This window comes from Ascidiella aspersa, chromosome 8 (assembly GCF_963924565.1).
Source record: "Ascidiella aspersa chromosome 8, kaAscAspe10.2, whole genome shotgun sequence".
Taxonomy (NCBI): Eukaryota; Metazoa; Chordata; class Ascidiacea; order Phlebobranchia; family Ascidiidae; genus Ascidiella; species Ascidiella aspersa.
Genome location: NC_139454.1, coordinates 5,470,409 through 5,493,166, shown reverse-complemented (window position 1 = coordinate 5,493,166; position 22,758 = coordinate 5,470,409). Strand labels below are relative to the sequence as shown.

Below are 22,758 nucleotides of genomic sequence, written 5' to 3'. Positions count from 1 at the left end.
CAAATCACGCCTAATGACGACGTGATCCATTTGGTTTGTAAGTTAGTTTATGTTTTTGTTAAAAATTTTATAGGTTTTGGAGCATTATGGTTGGAGATTGTAGTAAGACGTAATAAGAATATCAAAGCCCATACAGAAGTAGGTAGCATTTTGAACGTTTTGAATAACCCTTTATCTATGTTTGAAACGATTAAAGAGTTTATTCGAAACGTTAAAATGATACCTAGGCTACTTCTGTATGGAATATGATAAAAGTAGCAGTGGTTGCAATTTGACGTTTTAGTGATTTCAAAACTGCTTGTGTTTAGTATGGTATATAAGCTTGTGTTTCATTCCCCGTGTAGCCAAAAAAACACCACCACCATAATTAAATGGCCTATACAATACTTTTAAATTTCCACGTTATGTTGTTTGTTTAGTTGGATGTACAGCCCCTCGCTACGACGCCCAAGTCATTTACAGCCCTAAGTTGCAGCGCTACAGCAAGGGCGCAGTGATATACTTCAGCTGTTCTCCTTCTCCAGGTTTCAGGCTTTCAGTTGCTAGTCCAAAGTCTGCGAGGTGCCTGGATTACGGAATTTGGCAGAAAGCTACTCCAATATGCCAAGGTATTGGAGAAATGCCTGTCGCCGAAAAGCGAATGAACGAAATGTTTTCATAGGGTATTTTTGCAATAGTATTGTTTACTGGCGTTATATTAGCGATATGATAGAATTTATTCAACAAAAATCCCTTTTCAAATTAAAAACTCGCAATGCGTCCTTTAGATTTGGTACGAAATTAATTAACGAAACCAAAACTATGATATGAAAGACAATCAAAACCGCTGTATTAGTTTACATAGTTTAAAGAAAACATGGTTAACCCTGTGGTGGTTTAATAATGGTTAAATAATCAGCTAATAAAAGCTAGTTTGGCGGTTAGCATACAACACAGAAAGATTTTTACGAATACCATAATTGGTATTCACACTTGTTTTTTTAACATGAATTAAACAGGGACGATTTAATATACGGTTTATACGCCTAGTGTAGACTAGTCGTTCTAAAACTTTTTCATTCCGTGGCCCACCGTTTTAAACCTCTATAGTGATGACTAGTTCATTTGTTAAACAAAAGTTTTCCAATATTACAAAGATTTTTATTTTGTGGTAACATTTGTTTAACAACAACAACAAATGTAGCTTTAATAAGCTTCCGTTTAATCTGTTGAAGTTAAACAACTGCACGAACAGTTTTCGTAGTCACTTGATATGTTGAATCTGTCAACAACTATTTAAGTAAAACAAAAGGTATAGTTGCAATATTTTGAAATAGCTATATGGCCCACTCAAAATTGTCTCATGGCTTACTACTGGGCCCGCAGTTTGGGAAACACTGGCAGAGTCGGACCAATTGTATGTTGTAATTGCAATTAATGAAATTAATTACAGTTTTTAATGTAATTGTAATGTAATTAAGGCATTTTCTTTCCGTGCAATTCTAATTGTAATTGTAATTTGCTATCATACATTGATATTGAGAAAATTGAATTTTAAATGCCGCAAATGGTAATTGAAATAGTAAAGGGAGTAATTGTAATTCTAATTGCAATTAAACTGAGTTTATATAATTGATCCAACTCTGGTGTACACCAACAATAACCAGGGTTCTTGTTCCTAAAGTTTCTCCACCATGTGCTTATCCCACCCTGGTAAACGGTGTGGTCTTTGCCCGTCGTCTGCTACGCTTACCAGTGGGAACGCGTATCTCATTCTCGTGTAATCCTGGTTTCCGATTGGAAGGGAGCAAAGCCGCGACTTGCACCTCAACCAATCAGGAGTCGATCTGGTCGCCGGCTATACCCAAGTGCATCGGTAAGGTTATCGTTTAATCGTTTGTTAAGTTAAACGATTCGCATGCAAATTTGCCACCGTCATTGTTTTTGTTTGGAATATGTGCTGCCTGTGCCGCTTTATCAAAATTTGGTCACTGCCAAAGTACCCCCTTCATAAGTATAAAGTATGCACAAGTATAAAATACCGAAACCTGAATTACTATAGAGTACAGTCCACTTGTAAAACCGAGCCTGTAGTAAATAAAGTAAAATGAAAAACAACTATATTGAATGGAATCGCAATCCCTTAGGCAAGATTACCCCCAAGGAGTCGTTTGCAGTTTTTAAGCAGAACTGATGATATATTTTGCGCAATATAGTATTCTGCTCTTTTTGAATAAAGTTTTTTTTTCTGTGGCCCTGTTTTGAACTTAGAATAAGGTATTTTCGTCTTTAGTTTGGTACACCTTTTGTCCTGGCATGAATCGAAATACATGTAAGTTAACGTGCGTCTTGACATAAATGTAACTTCAAAAAAGCGGGTTACGAAGTAGGTCAGTAAACAGCTAAATACTCGAGCTAAGCTAGCAATTTATCATAAAAATATAGATATATATATTTCGCCAGGAAAGGCATCGTCAGTATATCTTAATTCGAATGAATTAACATTCAATTAACATTCATTCAATTTATGATATACTAACGATGCTATTTGCTGGCGAGATTTATTTATCTTTGAGATCTTTTGGTGCAAAGCCGGGTACAAGTTGTCAGGAGAAGCGAAAATGTCTTGTTTGTCAACTGGGACGTGGTCAAAACCTTTTCCAACCTGTACAGGTTTGTACCTTACCGAACACTGTTATACGTTGTGTCTTAACGCAGGCTCCCATTGCTCAGATATCTTAGTTTTCCCTTGGTTGATTAGTCTTAAGACAGGGTCCCCTAAAAAAATCGAGTCCTAATAATACAGTTAGTACTAATAGTAATCAAGTATTCAATCTTTTTATTGTTTCCATTCTGTAGTTAAGTAAAACGACTAGTTAAGGGGTCTAATTTTAAATCCTCCTGCAGCTTATAACCAAGTGTGGCTGCAATGCTACCTTTGTTTTTTTGCCGAAAAGCCATTACGCTAAAAATCTATATTTATTTATAGACTTCCAAAACCTAATTTTATGCTTAATTTAAACATGTTCGAAACATAGTACTTAATTATTCGTTTTGCTAGCTGTGGAGTGTAAAGCCCTCGGTAGCATATCGAACGGGATAGTGTCGCCCGTCGCATCGACATACAGCATTGGTCAACGTGTCAGCTATTCGTGCATCGAAGGATACCAACTTCACGGATCTTCGACGCTCATCTGTCAGAGCGGGGGAACCTTTAATGGTGTTGCTCCTAATTGTTATGGTAAGGTTTAGTTTAATCCATGTTCCGCACCGGGTATTGTTTAATACGGGTTTATTAACGTTCTAACAGGTTCCTATATGGTTGGCGATACACTCATGCCTTATTACAATGAGTTAACTAAACAACTAGAAATACGGCCTGTATGACTATACATGTACTATGATTAGGACCTACATTCTTTCTGAACTTACTAATTAAATATATACAAAATTACTTAATTAGCAAGTTAAGAAGTAAATTAGCGTTGTTTTGTTGTTGATTTCGCAAACTGCAATGGTATTCAATGGGGCTGACCAACCAAACGGGCAATTGATAGTGATTTTTTACTTCTTAATTGAGAAGACTCAAACGCTGACAACTTAATTATCAAAAAAGCAAGAAGTACAGTACATTGAAATAAAATTATCTACACAAGATTTCCGAAATTTCAGTGTCATAAGATTGTTAAAATACTTTAACAAAGTATTTTTTTTCACTAGGACGAAACATTATCAACCATCATTTATTCGTAGTTTTGTTTTAGTAAAATTATGCCCGAGACCTGCGTCCCCCGCAAACGGTTACGTCACACTGATGCCGAGGGGTTACCCGGTTGGAACAGAAATTACATTTACATGCCTAGCCGGCTACACACTATCAAAAGTGGACAAAATAACATGTTTGTCATCTGGAAAATGGTCAACGTCTTTTCCAACATGTTCAGGTGAGTGTAGCAATGTTTCAGTAACAGAGAAAGAAAAGTAAATTTAAAGATAAAATTGAAAACAGTGTGCGGAAAAAGTAGCAAGACTTGTGAAGTTCGCAATTTTAAATTGTGCGAAGACCTATTTTTTCATATTTTGTTTTCTTTTTTCTCTCTTTAAAATATTCCTTAATTTAAATATATTGCTATCAATGGTGAAAAGGCCGCAATCGCTGGACTTAATTACAGTGTACACGTGCGATTTTTTCAAAAAACATGATTTAACGACTTGACTTGACTTTAGTCGTTAACTTACATTAATCGTTAATTTAATCATTAAAAAATCGCAAAAAGGGGGTTTTATTTCACTTTACACTTTAGAAGTCAAATAGTTTTGGGTTTTTGCTATATTCGAACTACATTGCCTAGATTAGGATACTAGTTTTAATAGTTTAACATTTTTTTTTATTACAATAACTTAACTTTGAATTAACTCACTAAGGGCAATTACTAGACTAAGAGGGTACTAAAATTTGGACTTGACTTGTTGTTTATTGACAACTTGACTTGAATTAAGTTGTTTAGCAAATGACTTGAATGGGACCTCAGTAAATTTGAAATGATTTGTTTGCAACATTGCTATTGTATCAAAACATGTTTTTTTAATTTATTGCGAAAACAAAATCTTAGTCGTTTTCTAAGCTTAATCGCTATCTGAATACTTTCAGCGGTTCAGTGCAAGTCTCTCGGGAGTATTCCCAACAGTAAAGTATCACCAGACGCTTCGACATACAGCGTAGGGCAACGCGTGACCTATTCCTGCATCGAAGGATATGAACTTCGGGGATCTTCTACGCTCAGCTGTCTGAAGAGCGGATATCTTAACGGAGTGGCTCCTTCTTGCGACAGTAAGTCCACGGATAATTCACCCGTCACACATCTTGTCGTTACATGAATATTAAGGTCTTTCAGTTGATTTTGTCCACTTTCATGCCCGCATTTAGACACTTATTAACGATGCTAAAATATTGTAAAACAGTTACCGGGAACTTGGATTATTTTAACAAGATGCATAGGGTGTTTTCATAAAAATTGAAATCTCCCATGAAACTAGGGCTGCGGAATTGCTTTGAAACAACATGAGTTTCTTATTTGGCTTCATGCTAGTAAATAAAATCGAGTCCTGACCGTGCAGCTGACTGGAAGGACCCATCGCTGCTCCGGCCGTATCGCGCAACAATTTGTTTCTTGTCATAGCTTACTTTGTGTTTTTTTAATTTCAGCGCCAACGAAAAAATAAACATTACTTACTTACTTACCTGAGGCCGACTCCAGCAAAATAAAGTTTTCCGCAGAGTATTGCATTAGGATCCGACTTTACAGCCATATATATTTAAAAAATGTATATATTGCGCCCTATTTCCCATAATTTAAATGTACAGTGTGCGGTCCATCGGTTACGAAGTTGCCACTGAGCTAGCACACGTCAGACTCAGGATTAACTTAGACTACTCGAGTCCCGTGTACTGATACCAGGACCTACTCCGCAGTCCTACTTTTAACTAATTCAATTCAGGTGTTACTTAATTTTAAAATGAAATATATCCTAACGTTTATTTCAGCTCCACTAATATCGCCATGTTTATCAATTTTAATGCGTTTTGCAAAAAGTAATATGCAATTTACGGGGTGTTTCAAAGCTCTGACTGTCCCAACAGCCTCCTGCTAAACCAGGGGTTCTTAAAATTTTTTTTAACCTAGCGTGGACCACGGTCGGCAAAAAAAAATCCAAAATGACATCATAAATTGACGTCACAGTACAAATAGACTTTATAAATCTGCTGATTTTAATCCAAAAATGTGAAAGTGAAATGGAGTCTAAATAGGATTCAGTGCAAAACCGTTTTATTTTTAAACAAACGGTTTTCTTTGAAAACAAGATTACTTCTTAAATATACACTATTATTTTAAGTAGGCCTTCATGGACCCCCTAAAATTAGTTCGCGGACCCCCAAGGGGTCCATGGACCCCAGTTTAAGAACCCCTGTGCTAAACAGACATGACAATAAAAAAATTGTTTGTTGTATTTTTCAGTTATATTTTGCCCACGACCGCATCCGCCCTTCAATGGCTACGTAACGATTAAGCCCAGAGGCTACTACTTTGGAACTGATATCACATTTTCGTGTATGGAGGGGTACCAGTTGTTAGGAGAAGCAAAACTCGTTTGCTTGGCATCCAAACAATGGTCAGGATCTTTTCCAGTTTGTAAAGGTGGGTTTATGGCATATTTTTGTTGATTTTGTTGGTCGTTTTGAGTTGAAAATTGAAGCATACACAAGTTTCTATTATTTGTTTTAAATTGACACGGAATTGAAACAGAGAACGGTATTTTTATTTATTTTTTCTAATTTTTTTAAGTTAAAATAAACAGTCGAAAGTGATTAAAGTTAAAATACGTTGCATAGTTATGAGCCCCGTTTGTTTGTGAAATAAACAAGCAGGTACTTTTAACTTAAAAAATTAGCCCTTTTCGTTTGCGATTAGGTGCTCTTAAAATGAACAGTTAAATTACAAATGCTTTTATCCGTTCTTTTGAGCGATTTTCCAACATGGAAAGATTAATTATTATTCCACAAAAATATCGTTTCGACACATATGTTCTATGTAGTCATGGAATGCCCAAATCCATCGGTGCCGAAAAACGGTGACATCAGCCCAAGATTGACAAGATACAACTTCGGCCATTCCATTTCGTTTTCGTGCAAAACTGGCTTTAACCTGATCGGATCGAACCTTCTCAACTGCTTAGCTTCCGGCAAATGGTCTGGTAGATTTCCAAACTGCAAAGGTAGGATTAAGTGGAAAATATTTTGGTCATTATTGGATTATATCTATTGACCTTAAATGAGAAATTTAAATGAAAAACCTATCAAATAAAATTTTGACAACTGTTGACCTATAAGCAATAGGTCTACATTGATTTAAACAATTTGCAAAAGCTCATTACAATTTTTGTGCATTTTGTAAACGATTTTGACTTAAAATCATTTGATAAATTGTGACCTAACGTGTAAATGTTGGCAAAATTTTGACTAGTTTTGACAAGTTAAAAAATAAATTAGTCATTACTTTGTTATCAATAGACATAAACGACTGCTCACCAAATCTTTGCAAAAACGGAGCAACTTGTTCTGATAACGTCGGTGGTTTTTCATGTTCTTGTCCTCCTGGGTATACTGGAAGTCGGTGCGAAACAGGTGATATTATTTTTTTGTGTTTTTTACTAAAGCGTCAAAGCTAATTGCCATTACATGTTTAATGCATTGATTTATTTTTATATAGAATTATAGAAAGAGGTCTGATTACTAACTTCATACCGGTTTAAAGGTTTAATTGCATAAATTATCTTAGGTTACATTATTTGTGCAAATAATAAAAAAACACGTAACGTCAAGGGTGAATATGGTTTTTGCTTCTCAGCTTTCCTAAACCGTCAGAATAAAGTTTACCAAGTTTTATTAGCTAAACAAACAGTTAAAAATGTTGATTACAACAGGCAAAGAGGAGTATATGTATTGAAACGTCGTCCAGGTCAAAACAATGTTCAGCAAAAGAATATAGTAATCAATTAAGACTAAAAAAATTCTCGTTGTAAATTGCCGTCGTTGTACAACTGTAATGCAAAATTAAATTTTAGTTTGCTTTATTTAACTCTGTCTTGTTTTGTTTAATTTACCTCACTTGGTTTGTTCTGTTGCCTTTCTACTTTTGCGTTTTCCACTTATGATCAATAATTGTTTTCCGCCTTTGTTTGAATGCCAAAGGGTAATTTCTAGTTTTGGCAACTGCTGAAGCTGAAGAACCCGCGTAGTCTGATTGTGAGTGTTGTGTAACACAGTGTAGTTGGTTTTATGAGCAAACGAGCTGGCGTACGCAATAGCCGCTGTACTACAGCATTAGCATAGCTTTGGCGTTCGCGCAACACGGTTATTCTGTTTAAACACTAATGTTTATTTGAGTACGGGTCGGTGACAGGCCGTAAAGCAGTAACTAAGATATGGCGTAACAAAATGGCGAGCACGTCAGGACCTGTTGTCAGCGAAAGATTTCGCACCAAGGTCCCAACCCACGCAAAACAAGACTCCGCCAAGTTATTAGTGTTGACCTTCCCAATCCTTTTGTGCGGAAGCTGGCGGTCGACCAAGAGAGAAGCTTAAAAAGCAGCAAAATAGTCAGCAAGACCAGGTAAAGGACTTCAGCACTTCGGCTCTTTCAAGCTCGCCAAGCCCCAAAAGAAGCCAGTCAAGAAAAACATCCAGAAACAAGGAATTAAGTCAGCTGACATGTTTCTCTCTAAATGTTGCACGAGTGAGCAACAAAATTAATAAGGAGGAAATGTAATGCAAAATTATATTTTAGTTCGCTTTGGTTAACTCTGTCATGTTTTATTTAATTTACTTCACGTATGTTCTGTTGCCTTTCTACTTTTGCGTTTTCCACCAATGACCAATAATTGTTTTTCGCTTTTGTTTTGATGCCAAACGGGCAATCGCTAGTTTTGGCAACTGCTAAAACTAAAGAACGCGGGCAGTCTGGTTTTGAGCGTGGTGCGCTACAGTGTATAGTTGGTTTTATGAGCAAGCAAGCGAGCTAACGTACGCGCTATATTACAGAACAGTGTAGTTGGTTTTATGTGCAAGCAAGCGCGCTGTATCACAGAATGAGCCTATAGTGTTGGCCTCCGCGCCATACGGCTGTTCTGATAATAAACACTAATGTTTAATTTGAGTGCGACATCCGGTTAGTGACAGGTCGTAAAACGTAAAGCAAAAAACAAGGTATGGCGCAAACAACGAACTGTTTTTTGAACGATAAGGTTGATCTAAAAGGGTGCCTATTTGATCAGAGAGTTAGACAATTAACCCAAAGTTTTCGCTTCAGTTCGCCAATGCCCCAATCCATCGGTGCCAAAAAATGGTGATGTCATACCAAGATTGACAAGGTACAACTTCGGCCATTCCATTTCGTTTTCTTGCAAACATGGATTTAACCTGATTGGATCGAAACGTCTCAAATGTTTGGCGTCCGGCCAGTGGTCTGGTCAATTTCCAACATGCACAGGTAATCCTTAAAAAACAAATACGACTGTTTAACTTATCACATAATAGCTGCAAAGTGTGTTGATAGCGTTCAGTTGTCTTATTTTCTGCAATTAAATGATCTAAAATTGTTATCAATAAATTTGTCTAAAAATTTAGAAAAATAGAGGGCCACAAATAATATTTCTATGTTTCAATTGGCTGTGTTAAATATATTTTGATTAAACAAACCCAATTACACAGCAGAATACTGTAGCAAAGCTAGCAAGTATTCTGCTGTTACTGATCAGAAATTAAGGTCGACGTTTATCTTACAAGGGTCAAGGTGATTTCTAATATCACATATTTAGTGCTAAGCTAAAACCAATTACAATAATAGGTTGACATTAAAACACTGGTATAAAGAGTTCGTTAGAAATGCACAGTGTGTCGCATAAATGTTGTTTTTCCACAGATATAAACGACTGCTCGCCGAATCCTTGCAAAAACGGAGCAACTTGTTCCGATAACGTTGGTGGTTTCTCGTGTTCTTGCCCCCCTGGATATTCTGGAAGTCGTTGTGAAACAGGTGCCGTTTACCGTTTAACTTTTGGATAATTGTCCTAAAAATGGGCGCAATCGCTTTTGTCTGTATTTTAAAGTTTTATCATAGCACAGATGACATTAAAAATTTCAGATTTTCATTGTAAAAAAAACAGAACAGAATGTACAGTTTCACATCTCTGAGTCTAAACCGAGGCGATAGTTTATACCAATTTTATTAGTTACAAACCAAACATCCTAATAAGCAAACCGCACCTTTAAAAAGGTCAAGTAGATCGAAATCATCTTGGTTAAGAGGTTTCGATACTTTCTTTATATTTTTTGGATTTATTTTTGAAGTAAAACGAAATATAGTTGGGTTTGTATAACGGATTCTATGGCAATGTATTTGGTTAATAGTTTTTTATGTGCTTTTCGAATTATTAAAGTCGTGCAGAAGAATGATTTTTTCTTGATTTTACCTTCTTTAAAAACGGTTTTAAACTTTTGTTTTAAGTTTACCATGTTTTTTGTAAAATTTGCTCGGATTTTAAAGTTGGCTATTTTTTAATTTGGCCTCGCACTTCATTATCAAGTTATCTTACAGATTCGTGAATAGTGTACCCACGTACCATTTTATATTAAAAACATACCTTACTTGTAAAAGCAAAATTCGGCCACTACATTGGGTATAATTACTAGTTTAAAAAAAAATAAAAAAACTGATAAATATTGTTGTTGGAGTTTTTCGTTTGATTTTCAAAGATGATTTGAAATGAGTTCAGAAAAATGGATTTATTACATTACAAGTAATCTGTCTTTGTTTTTTAGTGAGCCAATGCCCCAATCCATCGGTGCCAAAGAATGGTGACATCACTCCTAGACTGACGAGATACAACTTTGGCCAATCCATATCGTTTTCTTGCAAAAATGGTTTCAACCTGTTTGGATCAAAACGTCTTAGATGTTTGGCGTCCGGTAAATGGTCGGGAACATTTGCCACGTGCAAAGGTAAGCCTATTGAACACCTATCTAACGCATTTGTTAACCCGTAACACTATGTTTGTTTGATAATGACTTACAAATCCTAAAAAGGTCGAGTAGATCGACATCATCTTGATTAAAACGTTTCGATAAGAGCTTGTATCATTTTTAGTTTATGTCGAACTTTATGGTTTTGCAATTTATTATCGAGCTACAGATCAGTGCAAATGTACCCAAGTTTATTTGAAATATTAACCCAATGGTCGTACCCACAGTTAGACGACGCTTTTTAAAAAGAAAATAAAGTAAAAACAAATTGACATTACTAATTTTATTTTATTTCTTTATCAATAATGAAGCTTTTCAAATTTATTTTTGCAATTAAACACCAGTAACAGAGTTTCAACGTTCGGAGAAAGAAATCTCAATGTATCCTAAACCAGGGGTGTCCAACTCAAACATGCCGGCGTGCCAATTTTTATCTTATAACTTCTTCCCGTGCCAAAGTTTCGTAACCGAACCAGTTCTTTTTAATCATAAAAGCGCTTTTTTACCAAAAATAAGAACGTTTATTTAAACTTGAAAAAAAAAAGTCTAGTAGAAATGCGCATCACTATACATCAAAGTGTCTCTCGGTGAGCTGACTTCTTTTTCTTCACACCAAGCTATATAATATTATGTGAATGCTAGCCTCCACGCAGTATAATGTTACCATATCAAAAGTAATTGTTGGTTGTCGTGATTGCCGCGATTGTTTTATATTGTGAACAAACAATAGCAATTGGCTGTATAACAAACTTATTATTTTCTGACAATTGGCTGAATAACAAATTGAGCTTTTTTGGCAATTGACTAAATAACAATTTTAGTATTTTTTGGGGCGGGCCTGCGTGCCATTTGTTTTAGGTCGCGTGCCACATTTGGCACCCGTGCCGCTTGTTGGACACCCCTGCCCTAAACGTAGCCTACCATGATTTCTAGAGAAAGTGTGTCTGTAAAGCTGTTTATCCATAGACATAAACGACTGCTCACCAAATCTTTGCAAAAACGGGGCAACTTGTTCCGATAACGTCGGTGGTTTTTCGTGTTCATGTCCTCCCGGATATTCTGGAAGTCGTTGCGAAACAGGTGATGACAAAAACACATTGTGAACCAAAACGACTGGCACGTTTTAACATTTTATTTATTTGGTTATCAGAAGTACAGAGCCAGCTTAACTATTGTTGAATAACCATTAATGAAGATCACATTGTTTTCTTTTACAATTCACTTTGTTTATTTTATGAATATATTGACACTCTTAGATAAGACGGATTAGGTGCTAAATCCCTTCATTTTTGCTACAGTTCAGAAATGCAGACACCCCACGGTGCCACGCAATGGTGACGTCACTCCAAAGCTGACGTCATACCGCTTTGGTGTCTCAGTCTCGTTCACGTGCAAGAAAGGACACGACCTGGTCGGGACAAATACTGTGACCTGTCTGGCAACTGGTGAATGGTCGCAAACGTTTCCGACTTGCAACGGTATTCTATGATACGTTTGTTTGAAGTAAACCTCGTGTTTAATCGGTGCTTTTATAAACCAGGGGGTCGAACTGTTTGACTTTTCCGGTTCAGGTTCGGTTCGGGTTCAAGGATTTTTTCGGAATCCGGTTCAGTTCCGGTTTCGGTTCGGAGGAATTTAAAAGTTCCGGTTCAGCTCCGGTTCGACCATCGCTATTTCAAAACCGGTTCATAAAGTTCCGGTTCAGATACAATATAATTTGTGTTAAATCTCAAAATGTGGGTCGATAAATGTAGAGAATAATCTTTGAATTGCAATTCATTTAATCTAAGTTACGTGACGTAGTAAGAAAACAGTAACTCGTTATTAAAATATCTTAAAAAATAAAAATCAACGATTTTTTCATTAATTATTCATATTTTTTTCAAAAAATTTCGAATATGACGTAACTTGACTCTGTAAAATAGAAATTGTGACGTCATACAGGAGTGAACCGCTTTTATTTACAGGTTCGGGTTCGGTTAAGGTTCAGGTACTTTCAAATTATTTGGTTCAGTTCCGATTCGGCTCCTTAAAATCTTATAAAAAACGGTTCAGGTTCGGTTACGGTTCGGATAAAATTGACCCAAAACTGGTTCATAAAGTTCCGGTTCGGTTCCGGTTCGACTTCCTGATATAAACTAATTGAGTAGATTTCAATGCAAGCATGTTTCGGCATAACAATATTGCCATGGGATTCGAACTCACGACTTCTTTAAATATATTGACTTTTTAAAGATCGTGTAATTTTTATTTGTTTGGACTACGATTTGTTAGCACAGTTGCATGAGATCGAAGTTCTATCACGTGCATCAATTGTTATTTTAGCCGAGTTTTTGATCGTGAAGTAAAACTAATATTTAAGGCGTTAATTTGAATATAATAATTTAATCGAGTTATGAGAGTACTTAAAAAAAATTTTAGCATGGTGCCTCAATTTTAACAGCGTACAGAGTTATAGACCGTTATATTGGTCCAATTTCCAATCCTCAAAAATGACTGATATTTAAGGTTTAATTTGGCTAATTTCAATCACATTGCTTAAAAAGAAAAAAAAAACTATCATGTTACCTTAATTTGAACAACGAAAACAAATATGTTTTTTCTACAAAATATTGTATTTATCTCATTCAGTTCTAAATTGCCCGAAACCAACATCTCCGAACAACGGCTTCGTCGCGCCACAACGGACAAACTACCCGTATGGGGAAGTAATTACTTTCAGTTGCACCACTGGATTTCAGTTGAAAGGTTCCGAAAGGTTGAGTTGTTCGCCAAGTGGAAAATGGTCCGAAACGTTTCCGGCCTGTCGAAGTAAGTGCTACTGATACTTTTACTTTTGTTAAAATCACTGAACAAAGTCCTAGCAAATCAAAAAAATTAAAAAAAAAATTGTCGAATGTTTTGACATTCAGCACCTTCATGCATTTAGCACATATGCTATTTTGTATTCAATACCCGGACTTGTAAACTTCCAAGAAAATAAAATTCCGCAATCTCCTAGTAATTTATACCGATGGAATCTTTATAGGGTTAAAATAGGTTCTTGATTTGTTTTCCATGCTAGTTAAATTGGATATTTTAGGATACGTTAATACGTTCATTGTTTGTAAATTTTATGGCATCAGGCAAAATATCTAGGTAGTTTCAAACCTATAAATAAACCTATTGGGGAATTAATTATAAGCTAACTTTTTTAAACTTTATTATTTGATAACAAATTTAATATTTCAATTAATTTCGCAAATGTTGGTATTACGAGATGTAGCCTACAGTGTTTTGCCAAATTACAAAACAGAAAGAGTGTCAAATTATATTTTGTTATATAACGAAAATTATGCATGGTAAATGGATTCTGTTATTGAGCAATAACTAGTCCTCGAGTTCGACAGTTTCCACGAGGAAGTTGTATGATCAAGAATTCTGGAGGATGGCACTGTCTGTTTTCATCATATTTCGATTTATTTGGGTGTAATAGGTCTAATTTTGTTTTCAGATATAAACGACTGCTCACCCAACCCTTGCAAAAACGGAGCGACTTGTTCCGATAACGTCGGTGGTTTTTCGTGTTCTTGTCCTCCCGGATACTCTGGGACTCTATGCGAAACAGGTGACGACAAAAAAACTTTGTGTCTACCTAAATAAGCCGATATTTTTAACATATTATAAATTTGTATCGGAAATATTTCATTATCTTATCTTTTATTGATAAAACATCAATTTTGCTCAAGTTGTTTTCCCCTATACAATGACCTTTTGTTCTTCATTAAACATATTTAATACTGATTGTCTATATCTTGGCATAAAACAAGTTAATTAGATGGTAAACCCATCGATTTTTGTTACAGTTCAGAAATGCAGACACCCCACGGTGCCACGCAATGGTGACGTCACCCCAAAGTTGACGTCATACAGCTTTGGTGTCTCAGTCTCGTTCACGTGCCAGAAAGGACACGACCTGGTCGGGACAAAGACTGTGACCTGTTTGGCAACTGGTGAATGGTCTCAGCCTTTTCCGGCTTGCAACGGTATTCTATGATACTTTTGTTTGAAGTAAACCTCGTGTTTATTTGGTTGCTTACATCAAAAGTAAATCACGTGTTTAGTTTGTGGCTTATATAAACTAATCGAGTGGATTTTCCAATTCATGTTTAGGCATAAAAATATTGCCATGTGATTCGAACTCACGACTTCTTTAAACGAATGATTTGCTTTTCAAAGACTGCACGTGTAATGTTCAAATGTTTGGTTTATGATTTGTCACCACAATCCCATGAGATCAAAACAACTGTTGTACCACGTTTATAAAATGTTAAATTGGTCCGATTTGTAACCCTTAAGAATGGTCAATGTTTACGGTGTAATTCGACTATATGAATTTCAATATATTGTGCTTAGAAAAAACAATTATCATAGTTCCTTAATTTGAACAACAAAAACTAGAAGCTCGTTTCTCTCCGAAATATTGCGTTTATTTCCTTTAGTTGTAAATTTCTAAATTGTCTTAACTTGTTTGAATAAACTAATCGAAATGGATTTTCCATGCAAGCACAAAAATATTGCCACATGATTCGAACTCACTACCCCTTAAAAGGAATGACTTGTTTTGCTAAGACTGTGCGAATTTACAAATGCTTCGTTTGTAGTTCCCATAAGGTCAAGATAAAAGTCACGTTTATAAAATGTTGTATTGGTCCAACTTGTATTCTTCAAGAATGACCGATATTTAAGGTTTAATTTTACCACAAGAATTTCCATCGCAGTGCTAGCGTTATGTCTTAATTTGAACCAAGAAAACTAAAAAAATTGTTTTTTCTACAAAATATTGTATTTATCTCATTCAGTTCTAAATTGCCCGAAACCAACATCTCCGAACAACGGCTTCGTCGCACCACAACGGACGAACTACCCGTACGGGAAAGTGATTACTTTCAGTTGCACCACTGGATTTCAGCTGAAAGGTTCCGAAAGGTTGAGTTGTACGCCAAGTGGAAAATGGTCCGAAACGTTCCCGTCTTGCGAAAGTAAGTGAAACTTCTTAATTTAAAGTACTTTTTCTAGTTTTGGACAAATTGCCAACTAAACGATATAGTTGGTCAGCTAAAACTATATAAAGGAGTATTTCCTGAGCTGCGAATGTTTTTTACTCTTCTTTATTATAAAAAATACGTGTCATTCACAAAATTATAAATTTTAACAACCGTCATTTTGATTCTACATTATTTGTCACTTTCAACGATAGATAAACGATGCAATTCTTTGCCATTTTATATATTGTTCTGCAGTTTTCTATGTAACTTCAGCTAGATTTTTCGAGGTAAAGCAATTGTTCAGTTCCTTATATTATAAGTAACCGGTTTTAAACCTTAAGTTTAGTAAAACAAACGCCCGGTATAGTTCTCTTAAGGTTGGTTCTTCACAGCCATATTTTGCAACAACAACTTTAAGAATCTGTAGTGTAGCCTAATAATGAACTGTAAAACCGTCGAGTAGATCGACATCATCTTAATTTGCAAGACGTTTCGATACGAGCTTGTATCATCTTCAGTTAATGTGTCGAATTCATTATCAATCTTTTAGAATACCGGTACCCATTTATGTCCAAAATTATTTATTAAATACTTCAAATTATTTTTCAAGAGCGCACGTGTATCCTGCCGCCTCCAGTATCAAACGCGACTTTCACGCCAGTGTCGGCCAGCTATACTTACCAGGCAACGCTAACGTTCAGCTGCAAAGCAGGTCAAAACTTGGTAGGACCCGCGCACCTCAAATGCTTGGCATCAGGGCAATGGTCGGCGAATTTCCCGTTCTGCGAAGGTGAAGTATATTTTTTCTGTTAGCTAAAAGTCGTTAAAGTAGAGCATTTTAACATGTCAAGATTCATCCTCAATATATATTACAGCAATCGTTGCTCAAATTAACCTCCTTTGGTCACATGAAATATTAGTGACGGCGTAATTTGTTTTGGCTGATTAGAAAATGTGTCTTTACAGAACTTTTTATCATTCATAAAATTCCACTCGCGAAGAACAACATTTTGTATGTAATGTAATAGTATTTGAAAATATGTTTTAATGACTCGATTAATAATTACGTAATACTGGTTATTTGAAAATGATCAGAAATATCAACAAATTTATTATCCGTATACTAAGATTATTTTTTTATATCGACGTAAAGTTTATCTCTTGATTGAAACGTGAAACTCTGTATATTGCAGTTTGACAAAGTCGTATAAGACAGTCCAATGATAAAAAATCAGTTGTATAAATGGTGAAAGCGCGTTTGGGACAAGTACAATTCACCATAACAGATGCTTATCACATTGACAAATTATACAGGCCAACAGACAGTAATAAATTTGCAAGCATACAATTACTTAAGATTTCGTTATTGTTTTCTAAACACCTAATATTATTTTTATTGTTTAAAGTTGTTGAATGCCCCGTACCCACGCCGGTTCCGATGGGTGGTTTCCAGCCAAGTGAGGCTCGTTATCTGGTGGGAGCAAAAATTACATTCAATTGTGAAGAAGGCCGTCAGTTGATTGGACCCAACCAACTCAGTTGTTTAAAAACTGGAAAATGGTCTAGCGATATGCCTGCGTGTGAAGGTGATATGATGTTGAAAAAAATATTGCGAAATCCTAAATCATGTTTACAGTTAGTCAACGGCCAAAAAGACATGTTTGCAAGTCATGTTGAATCAAATGAAACCAAGGGTGGAATGAAGCCGTGCTTCATACCCATTATATTGTCACAAACCTATTATCGCCTTCTTCCTAGATTGAAATTGGGCTAACATTGCGACAACAAATAGATACAATTTTAAGTTGCGGATAGCGCAAATTGTTTGTTATAAGTCAGCGCGTTATTTGTTTAAACAGTGTTGTTATCTTATCCGAAAAAGATACTTGGTAATATTTCCTGAACATAATATTTCATAAAAATTCGCAAAAAAATATTATTGTTATAAGTCTTTAATGTTGCGGAAAATACAAGTCATATCTAAACACTTCTTATAGTAATGTGTTTACCAACAAACGTAGTCAAACATATATTTTATTTAACATTTTGTTGCCAAAATAAATAATTTTATTAACCTAAGTGTACGAACCATTTTTAAAACCAATCTGCCAATATCATTAAATGTAAAACAACAAACAATGTAGGTTATTTAAACAACCTTCGTTAAAAAATCTTTTTTGCCAATTCCTAGTTCAAAATTGTCCCAATCCATCTTCACTATCAAATGGTGATTTTACTCCCAAGCAAAACAGTTACGCATTTCGGGACAAGATTACATTCACTTGCCAGACAGGATTTAAGATCAACGGAGCAAAGTCTGTGCGGTGTTTGGCATCTGGCCAATGGTCGGAGTCTTTCCCATCTTGTATAGGTCAGTAGTTAAAAAATATCCGAAATTTTAATTTAGGTCAGTAGTTAAAAAATATCCGAAAATTCCTTTCAATTTAAATGGTTTCCTAATTGTAAAATTGTTCTTCCGGTAAATATATATACATATATTTGTAAATATTGCCAGACGAACAATTTTATAATTGATACAATGTCTGGCGGCAACAGTATGTTCATTAAGTTATTCTATTTTTAGATGAGGAATGTCTCTCTCCAGATACACCTGCTAAAGGTGATTTTACGCCGAAAGGTACCAGTTATCGGTTTGGGACAGTTGTTACTTTCAGTTGTCAGGGTGGTTATGAAATAAAGGGAATCGAACGATTGGAGTGTTTGGCAAAAGGAAAGTGGTCTGGACAGTTCCCCAAATGCAAAGGTGATACTTATTAACTGTATATTGCTGGGTTAACTTAAATTAGAAATTCAGTTAACATCTACCATGAAAATGACATTTAGCATTATAGCAGGGAGTCGAACCGTTTGACTTTTCCGGTTCAGGTTCGGTTCGGGTTCAAGGATTTTTTCGGAATCCGGTTCAGTTCCGGTTCAATCATCGTTATTTCAAAACCGGTTCATAAAGTTCCGGTTCAGATACAGTATAATTTGCGTTAAATCTCAAAATGTGGGTCGATAAATGTTGAGAATAATCTTTGAAAAGTCATCTCATCCAAGTTACGTGACTTATTAAAAAAACAGTAACTCATTATTGAAATATCTAAAAAATAAAAAAATAAACGATTTTTTTACTCAATATTCATATTTTTTTCATAAAATTTTAACATGGTGTAACTTGACTCTGTAAAATAGAAGTTGTGACGTCATACAGGATCGAACCGCTTTTATTTACAGGTTCGGGTTCGGTTAAGGTTCAGGTACTTTCAATTTATTCGGTTCAGTTCCGGTTCGGCTCCTTAAAATCTTATAAAATCCGATTCAGGTTCGGTTACGGTTCGGAAAAAATTGACCCAAAACCGGTTCATAAAGTTCCGGTTCGGTTCCGGTTCGACTCCCTGCATTATAGTGTTTGACAAAATGAAAGTGGTCCAAAAAGTTCCCCAAAAGCAAAGGTTGTACTTTGCCTACTATATTAAATCGACATTGTTGGGTTCACTTAAATAAGGAAATTCTGTTAACGTCTACCATGAAAGTGTCATTTATTGATATATATTACATTTTAATGGGTATGAAGCAGAGTTGGATCAATTACATTACTTCAGTTCAACTACAATTACAATTACAATTACTCCCTTAAATGTTTCAATTACAATACAATCACAATTACTTAAACTGTAATTGATAACAATTACAGTTTTTGGCATTGAAACTACAATTTTCTCAATATCAATGTATTGAGCCAAATTTTAACATATTATAATTACAACTACATTACAATTCCAATTGCATTAAAACCTGTAATTAATTACATGAATTACAATTACAGATTACAATTGATCCAACTCTGGTAGGAAGTATTGCCTAGTTTGTCGTTGGTGTATATTTTTCGCATTTACAATAAAAATAGAGCAGTTTTTTCATTACCGTCCGTGTTAACGTTTCAAAAATATTGTTTTGTACTTGGTTCAATAGTTCGCGAATGCCCAAATCCCAGGCCTCCCCAAAATGGAAAATATTCTGCGTTGGATGGCACGTTTTCTGTCGGCCGAAGCATCACCTTCTTTTGCAACAAAGGATATGTGTTATCGGGCGCTAAAATGATTGAATGCCTGTCTACAGGCCAATGGGCTTCAGCTTTTCCAACTTGCGATGGTATACTCATCAGAAATTTTTTTAGGATTATACCAAAAAAATCGTACCAAGTTTGGTTGTAAAAAGTTAATAATATTACTCAGTTATAATATCTTGATATGTTATAATTGTGTTTTGGTTAGCGCACAGACATTAGTTGCACAAAGTTTTCCAATAGACAGATGAGTATAGTGTTCAATAATGCCCTTTACAAACATGGTCTCAAATAAAACGTATTTAGGCTATACAAAAAACGAAGCATATTTCGCAAGGCAAACTTTGTGTATTTCTAATACTGCGTTCGCGAATTACCATTAAAACAACTGAATAATTGTAATCCAGTTAGTAAGCCTTATCAACTGTTTTGAACCAAACTTCGTCCGATATTTCAAACTAAGACTTATAATTGAGAGAACGGGCCAGCATAATCCCACTCTATCGTTTTGACCCAGTTATTGAATGTCCCAAACCTCCCAACATACCAAACGGTAACCACACCCCCAAAGAGGAGCGATACCAGATGGAAGCTACGATTTCGTTCAGTTGTGAAAACGGCCATAGGTTGGTTGGATCTCAGCAACTGACATGCTTGGCCAGCGGCAAATGGTCAGACGATTTTCCTTCATGTTCTGGTAAGTTGTATGATTGATGCAAGGTTGGTGTAAAATATGATATGGTGGACAAATAAAGATACAAGTGTAATTTGTAAATGAAAGGCAAGACTTTTATTTTAAAATGTTGAAAATTTTATTTTAAAATGTTGCAATTTTTTACTGAAATTAACTTTTGAAACTTTGTATAGCCTAAATACGTTTTATAATTCTAATTAGGAAACTTGAAGAATGACATTAAGGTTGGCGATTTCCACTTGAAATTATATTTAATTGTGTATAACTAAACTTCTTAACGGCAGAGGAAAGTTTGGTCAAAACACTTGAACAAATATTTTTTGAACCTTTCTACTAAATATCTATGTTGCTTGTTTGATTATATTAATGACGTCATAGGTATTGCATCGTGATACTTTGTGTCGAAAATGCCGGGTATCGATTTTGGAATAAAATGTCAAGTGTCGGACATCCCTTACTGTCATTTGATGAAAACTGATGCCAAACTGCACAAATTGACTAACCTTAATAAGGCGTTTTAAAAAAACAAACAAGTAATCTATTGCGCTAAAAAAATATATATACGATGAGACACTCCTTGCATAGTGTTGATTGAAATACACGTAAAACTGGTTAGCTGCTGAGTATTATGTTGAAATTTCTTAAGACCAGTAGGTTTGTAAATACTTGTTTTGTGACCTGAAATTATGACGTCATCTCTGAATATTTTCACGCCTTTACCACCCTGAAAATATCTCGGATCCGCCCTGAGAATCAACGACTTCTTTTTTTCTTATTTTTAGTTGGCGAATGCATCTCACCTATCGCACCGACAAACGGCAACATAACGCCTGTTTTGGCAACTTACTCGTTTGGAACGTCAATTACGTTTAGTTGCCAAGAAGGATACGAAATAAAAGGAAAATCAGAGTCGGTTTGCCTGGCAAGTTTGAAATGGTCGGCGAAGGTTCCAGTTTGCCAAGGTGAAACTTAAATTCTACCCACTTTTTCATTAGGGCCCAGGCTGGGAACCATTATTTAAAACAAACTGCTATTTCTATGCAATAGCATAAATAGCATCTAAGATAGAGAATTCGGTGATTTTAAACGGGCCTACAAATGTTTTGGGTCAATTGGAAAATTGTTCGTTCGGCAGAAATTTAACTACCAACATTTCGACTACCTATTTGGGCAATCTTCCTTAAGGCAATATAATAACAATCATAGGAAAAAGTATATAAATTAGACAAACAATAAAGGAAAAACACAAGGAACCACATTGTAAACCACGACGCGAGAAAAAAACGAGGCTGTAGCTTTGCAGAGCCCGCTACCGCTCAGAAAATGATACGAAGGTGCAAATAAGTGTTTTGCTTAATGCCCATTGTGTTGTCATGCTCATGTATCGCCCATGATTCTAGAAAGACCCGAGATTGTATTCAATGTCGATGTTATGGAGTTGGCTGGTCGCATGACTGACCAACGCTGAAAAACGAGGCTATCAGCGTTAGCCAGTCATGCAGTTTTGCCGGAAGAACAATTTTACAATTGTATAGTCATTAATTGTTTTGGGTATTTTTCAGCTCGGAAATGTCCGAACCCTGTAAATCCGGCAAACGGCAAGATTGCTGTTCCATCTCAAAGTTATTCGTTTGGCCAAAACATTAGCTTTACTTGCAACAAGGGATATGAACTACGTGGAAGTGATGTGGCCGAATGTTTGTCTTCTGGACAATGGAGCTCTTTTCCAACTTGTATAGGTATATTGATACTTCAACCTAAACAGTGTTTAAAAAATATTGGTTTAAAACAACGAATATTTTATTCTTTAAACCGTTTTTCCGCGTTTTTTGAAAGAGTATAGTAAAGTATTGACAAAATGTCGGTAGAAAAGCTTATGACATCGTTAGGCTTAAAACCAAAATATGCAATCGGCGAAAATACAAATGAAATCGAAAATAAGTAAAAACGTGTTAAATATGCCGTAAGTTGTAAATGAGGTAAGTTGACAACTCATAATATGCCATTTCATTGAGATCTAACTCTTTAACTGGGAATAGGTATACAACTATAGTAACTGAGTACAGCAACGTCAAATTGCAGCATAATCGTTTTTTTTCTTTATATTAATTCAGAAGTTGAATGCGCCAAGCCTCCGGAAATCAGTAATGGCGACCACACTCCGAAAAAGCTAAGTTACAAATTTCCAAGTACAATTACATTCAGCTGCCAAGATGGACATGATCTGGTTGGACCAAAACAGTTGACTTGTTTATGGACTGCGAAATGGTCTGCCAACTTTCCTTCATGTTCCGGTATATGCGTGATGCAATGTCTGTTTTATATACCTTTTGAAAAATATTACAAGTCGTTAATTTCGTTTTTGCATTATCGATTGTTCTAATTTTTGTTCCCGTCTAAAAATGTTTTT

At 35.5% G+C, this 22,758-nt stretch overlaps 1 protein-coding gene across 1 annotated transcript in view; it reads left to right on the top strand.

The window, feature by feature from the left end:
* The window catches only part of LOC146135326 (complement receptor type 2-like), a 31,086-nt gene that overhangs the window by 4,678 nt on the left and 3,650 nt on the right, over positions 1-22,758 (top strand). Inside the window, exons 5-22 of the mRNA XM_083395761.1 lie at positions 420-608; positions 1,664-1,855; positions 3,041-3,220; positions 3,744-3,923; positions 4,631-4,810; positions 6,574-6,753; positions 8,095-8,238; positions 8,847-9,026; positions 11,857-12,019; positions 13,190-13,369; positions 15,400-15,579; positions 16,196-16,308; positions 16,992-17,171; positions 18,170-18,223; positions 20,172-20,351; positions 21,131-21,310; positions 21,911-22,087; positions 22,463-22,537. Of these exons, the coding sequence (XP_083251887.1) occupies positions 420-608; positions 1,664-1,855; positions 3,041-3,220; positions 3,744-3,923; positions 4,631-4,810; positions 6,574-6,753; positions 8,095-8,238; positions 8,847-9,026; positions 11,857-12,019; positions 13,190-13,369; positions 15,400-15,579; positions 16,196-16,308; positions 16,992-17,171; positions 18,170-18,223; positions 20,172-20,351; positions 21,131-21,310; positions 21,911-22,087; positions 22,463-22,537 (2,907 nt within the window). The remainder of the gene's footprint in view (positions 1-419; positions 609-1,663; positions 1,856-3,040; positions 3,221-3,743; positions 3,924-4,630; positions 4,811-6,573; positions 6,754-8,094; positions 8,239-8,846; positions 9,027-11,856; positions 12,020-13,189; positions 13,370-15,399; positions 15,580-16,195; positions 16,309-16,991; positions 17,172-18,169; positions 18,224-20,171; positions 20,352-21,130; positions 21,311-21,910; positions 22,088-22,462; positions 22,538-22,758) is intronic.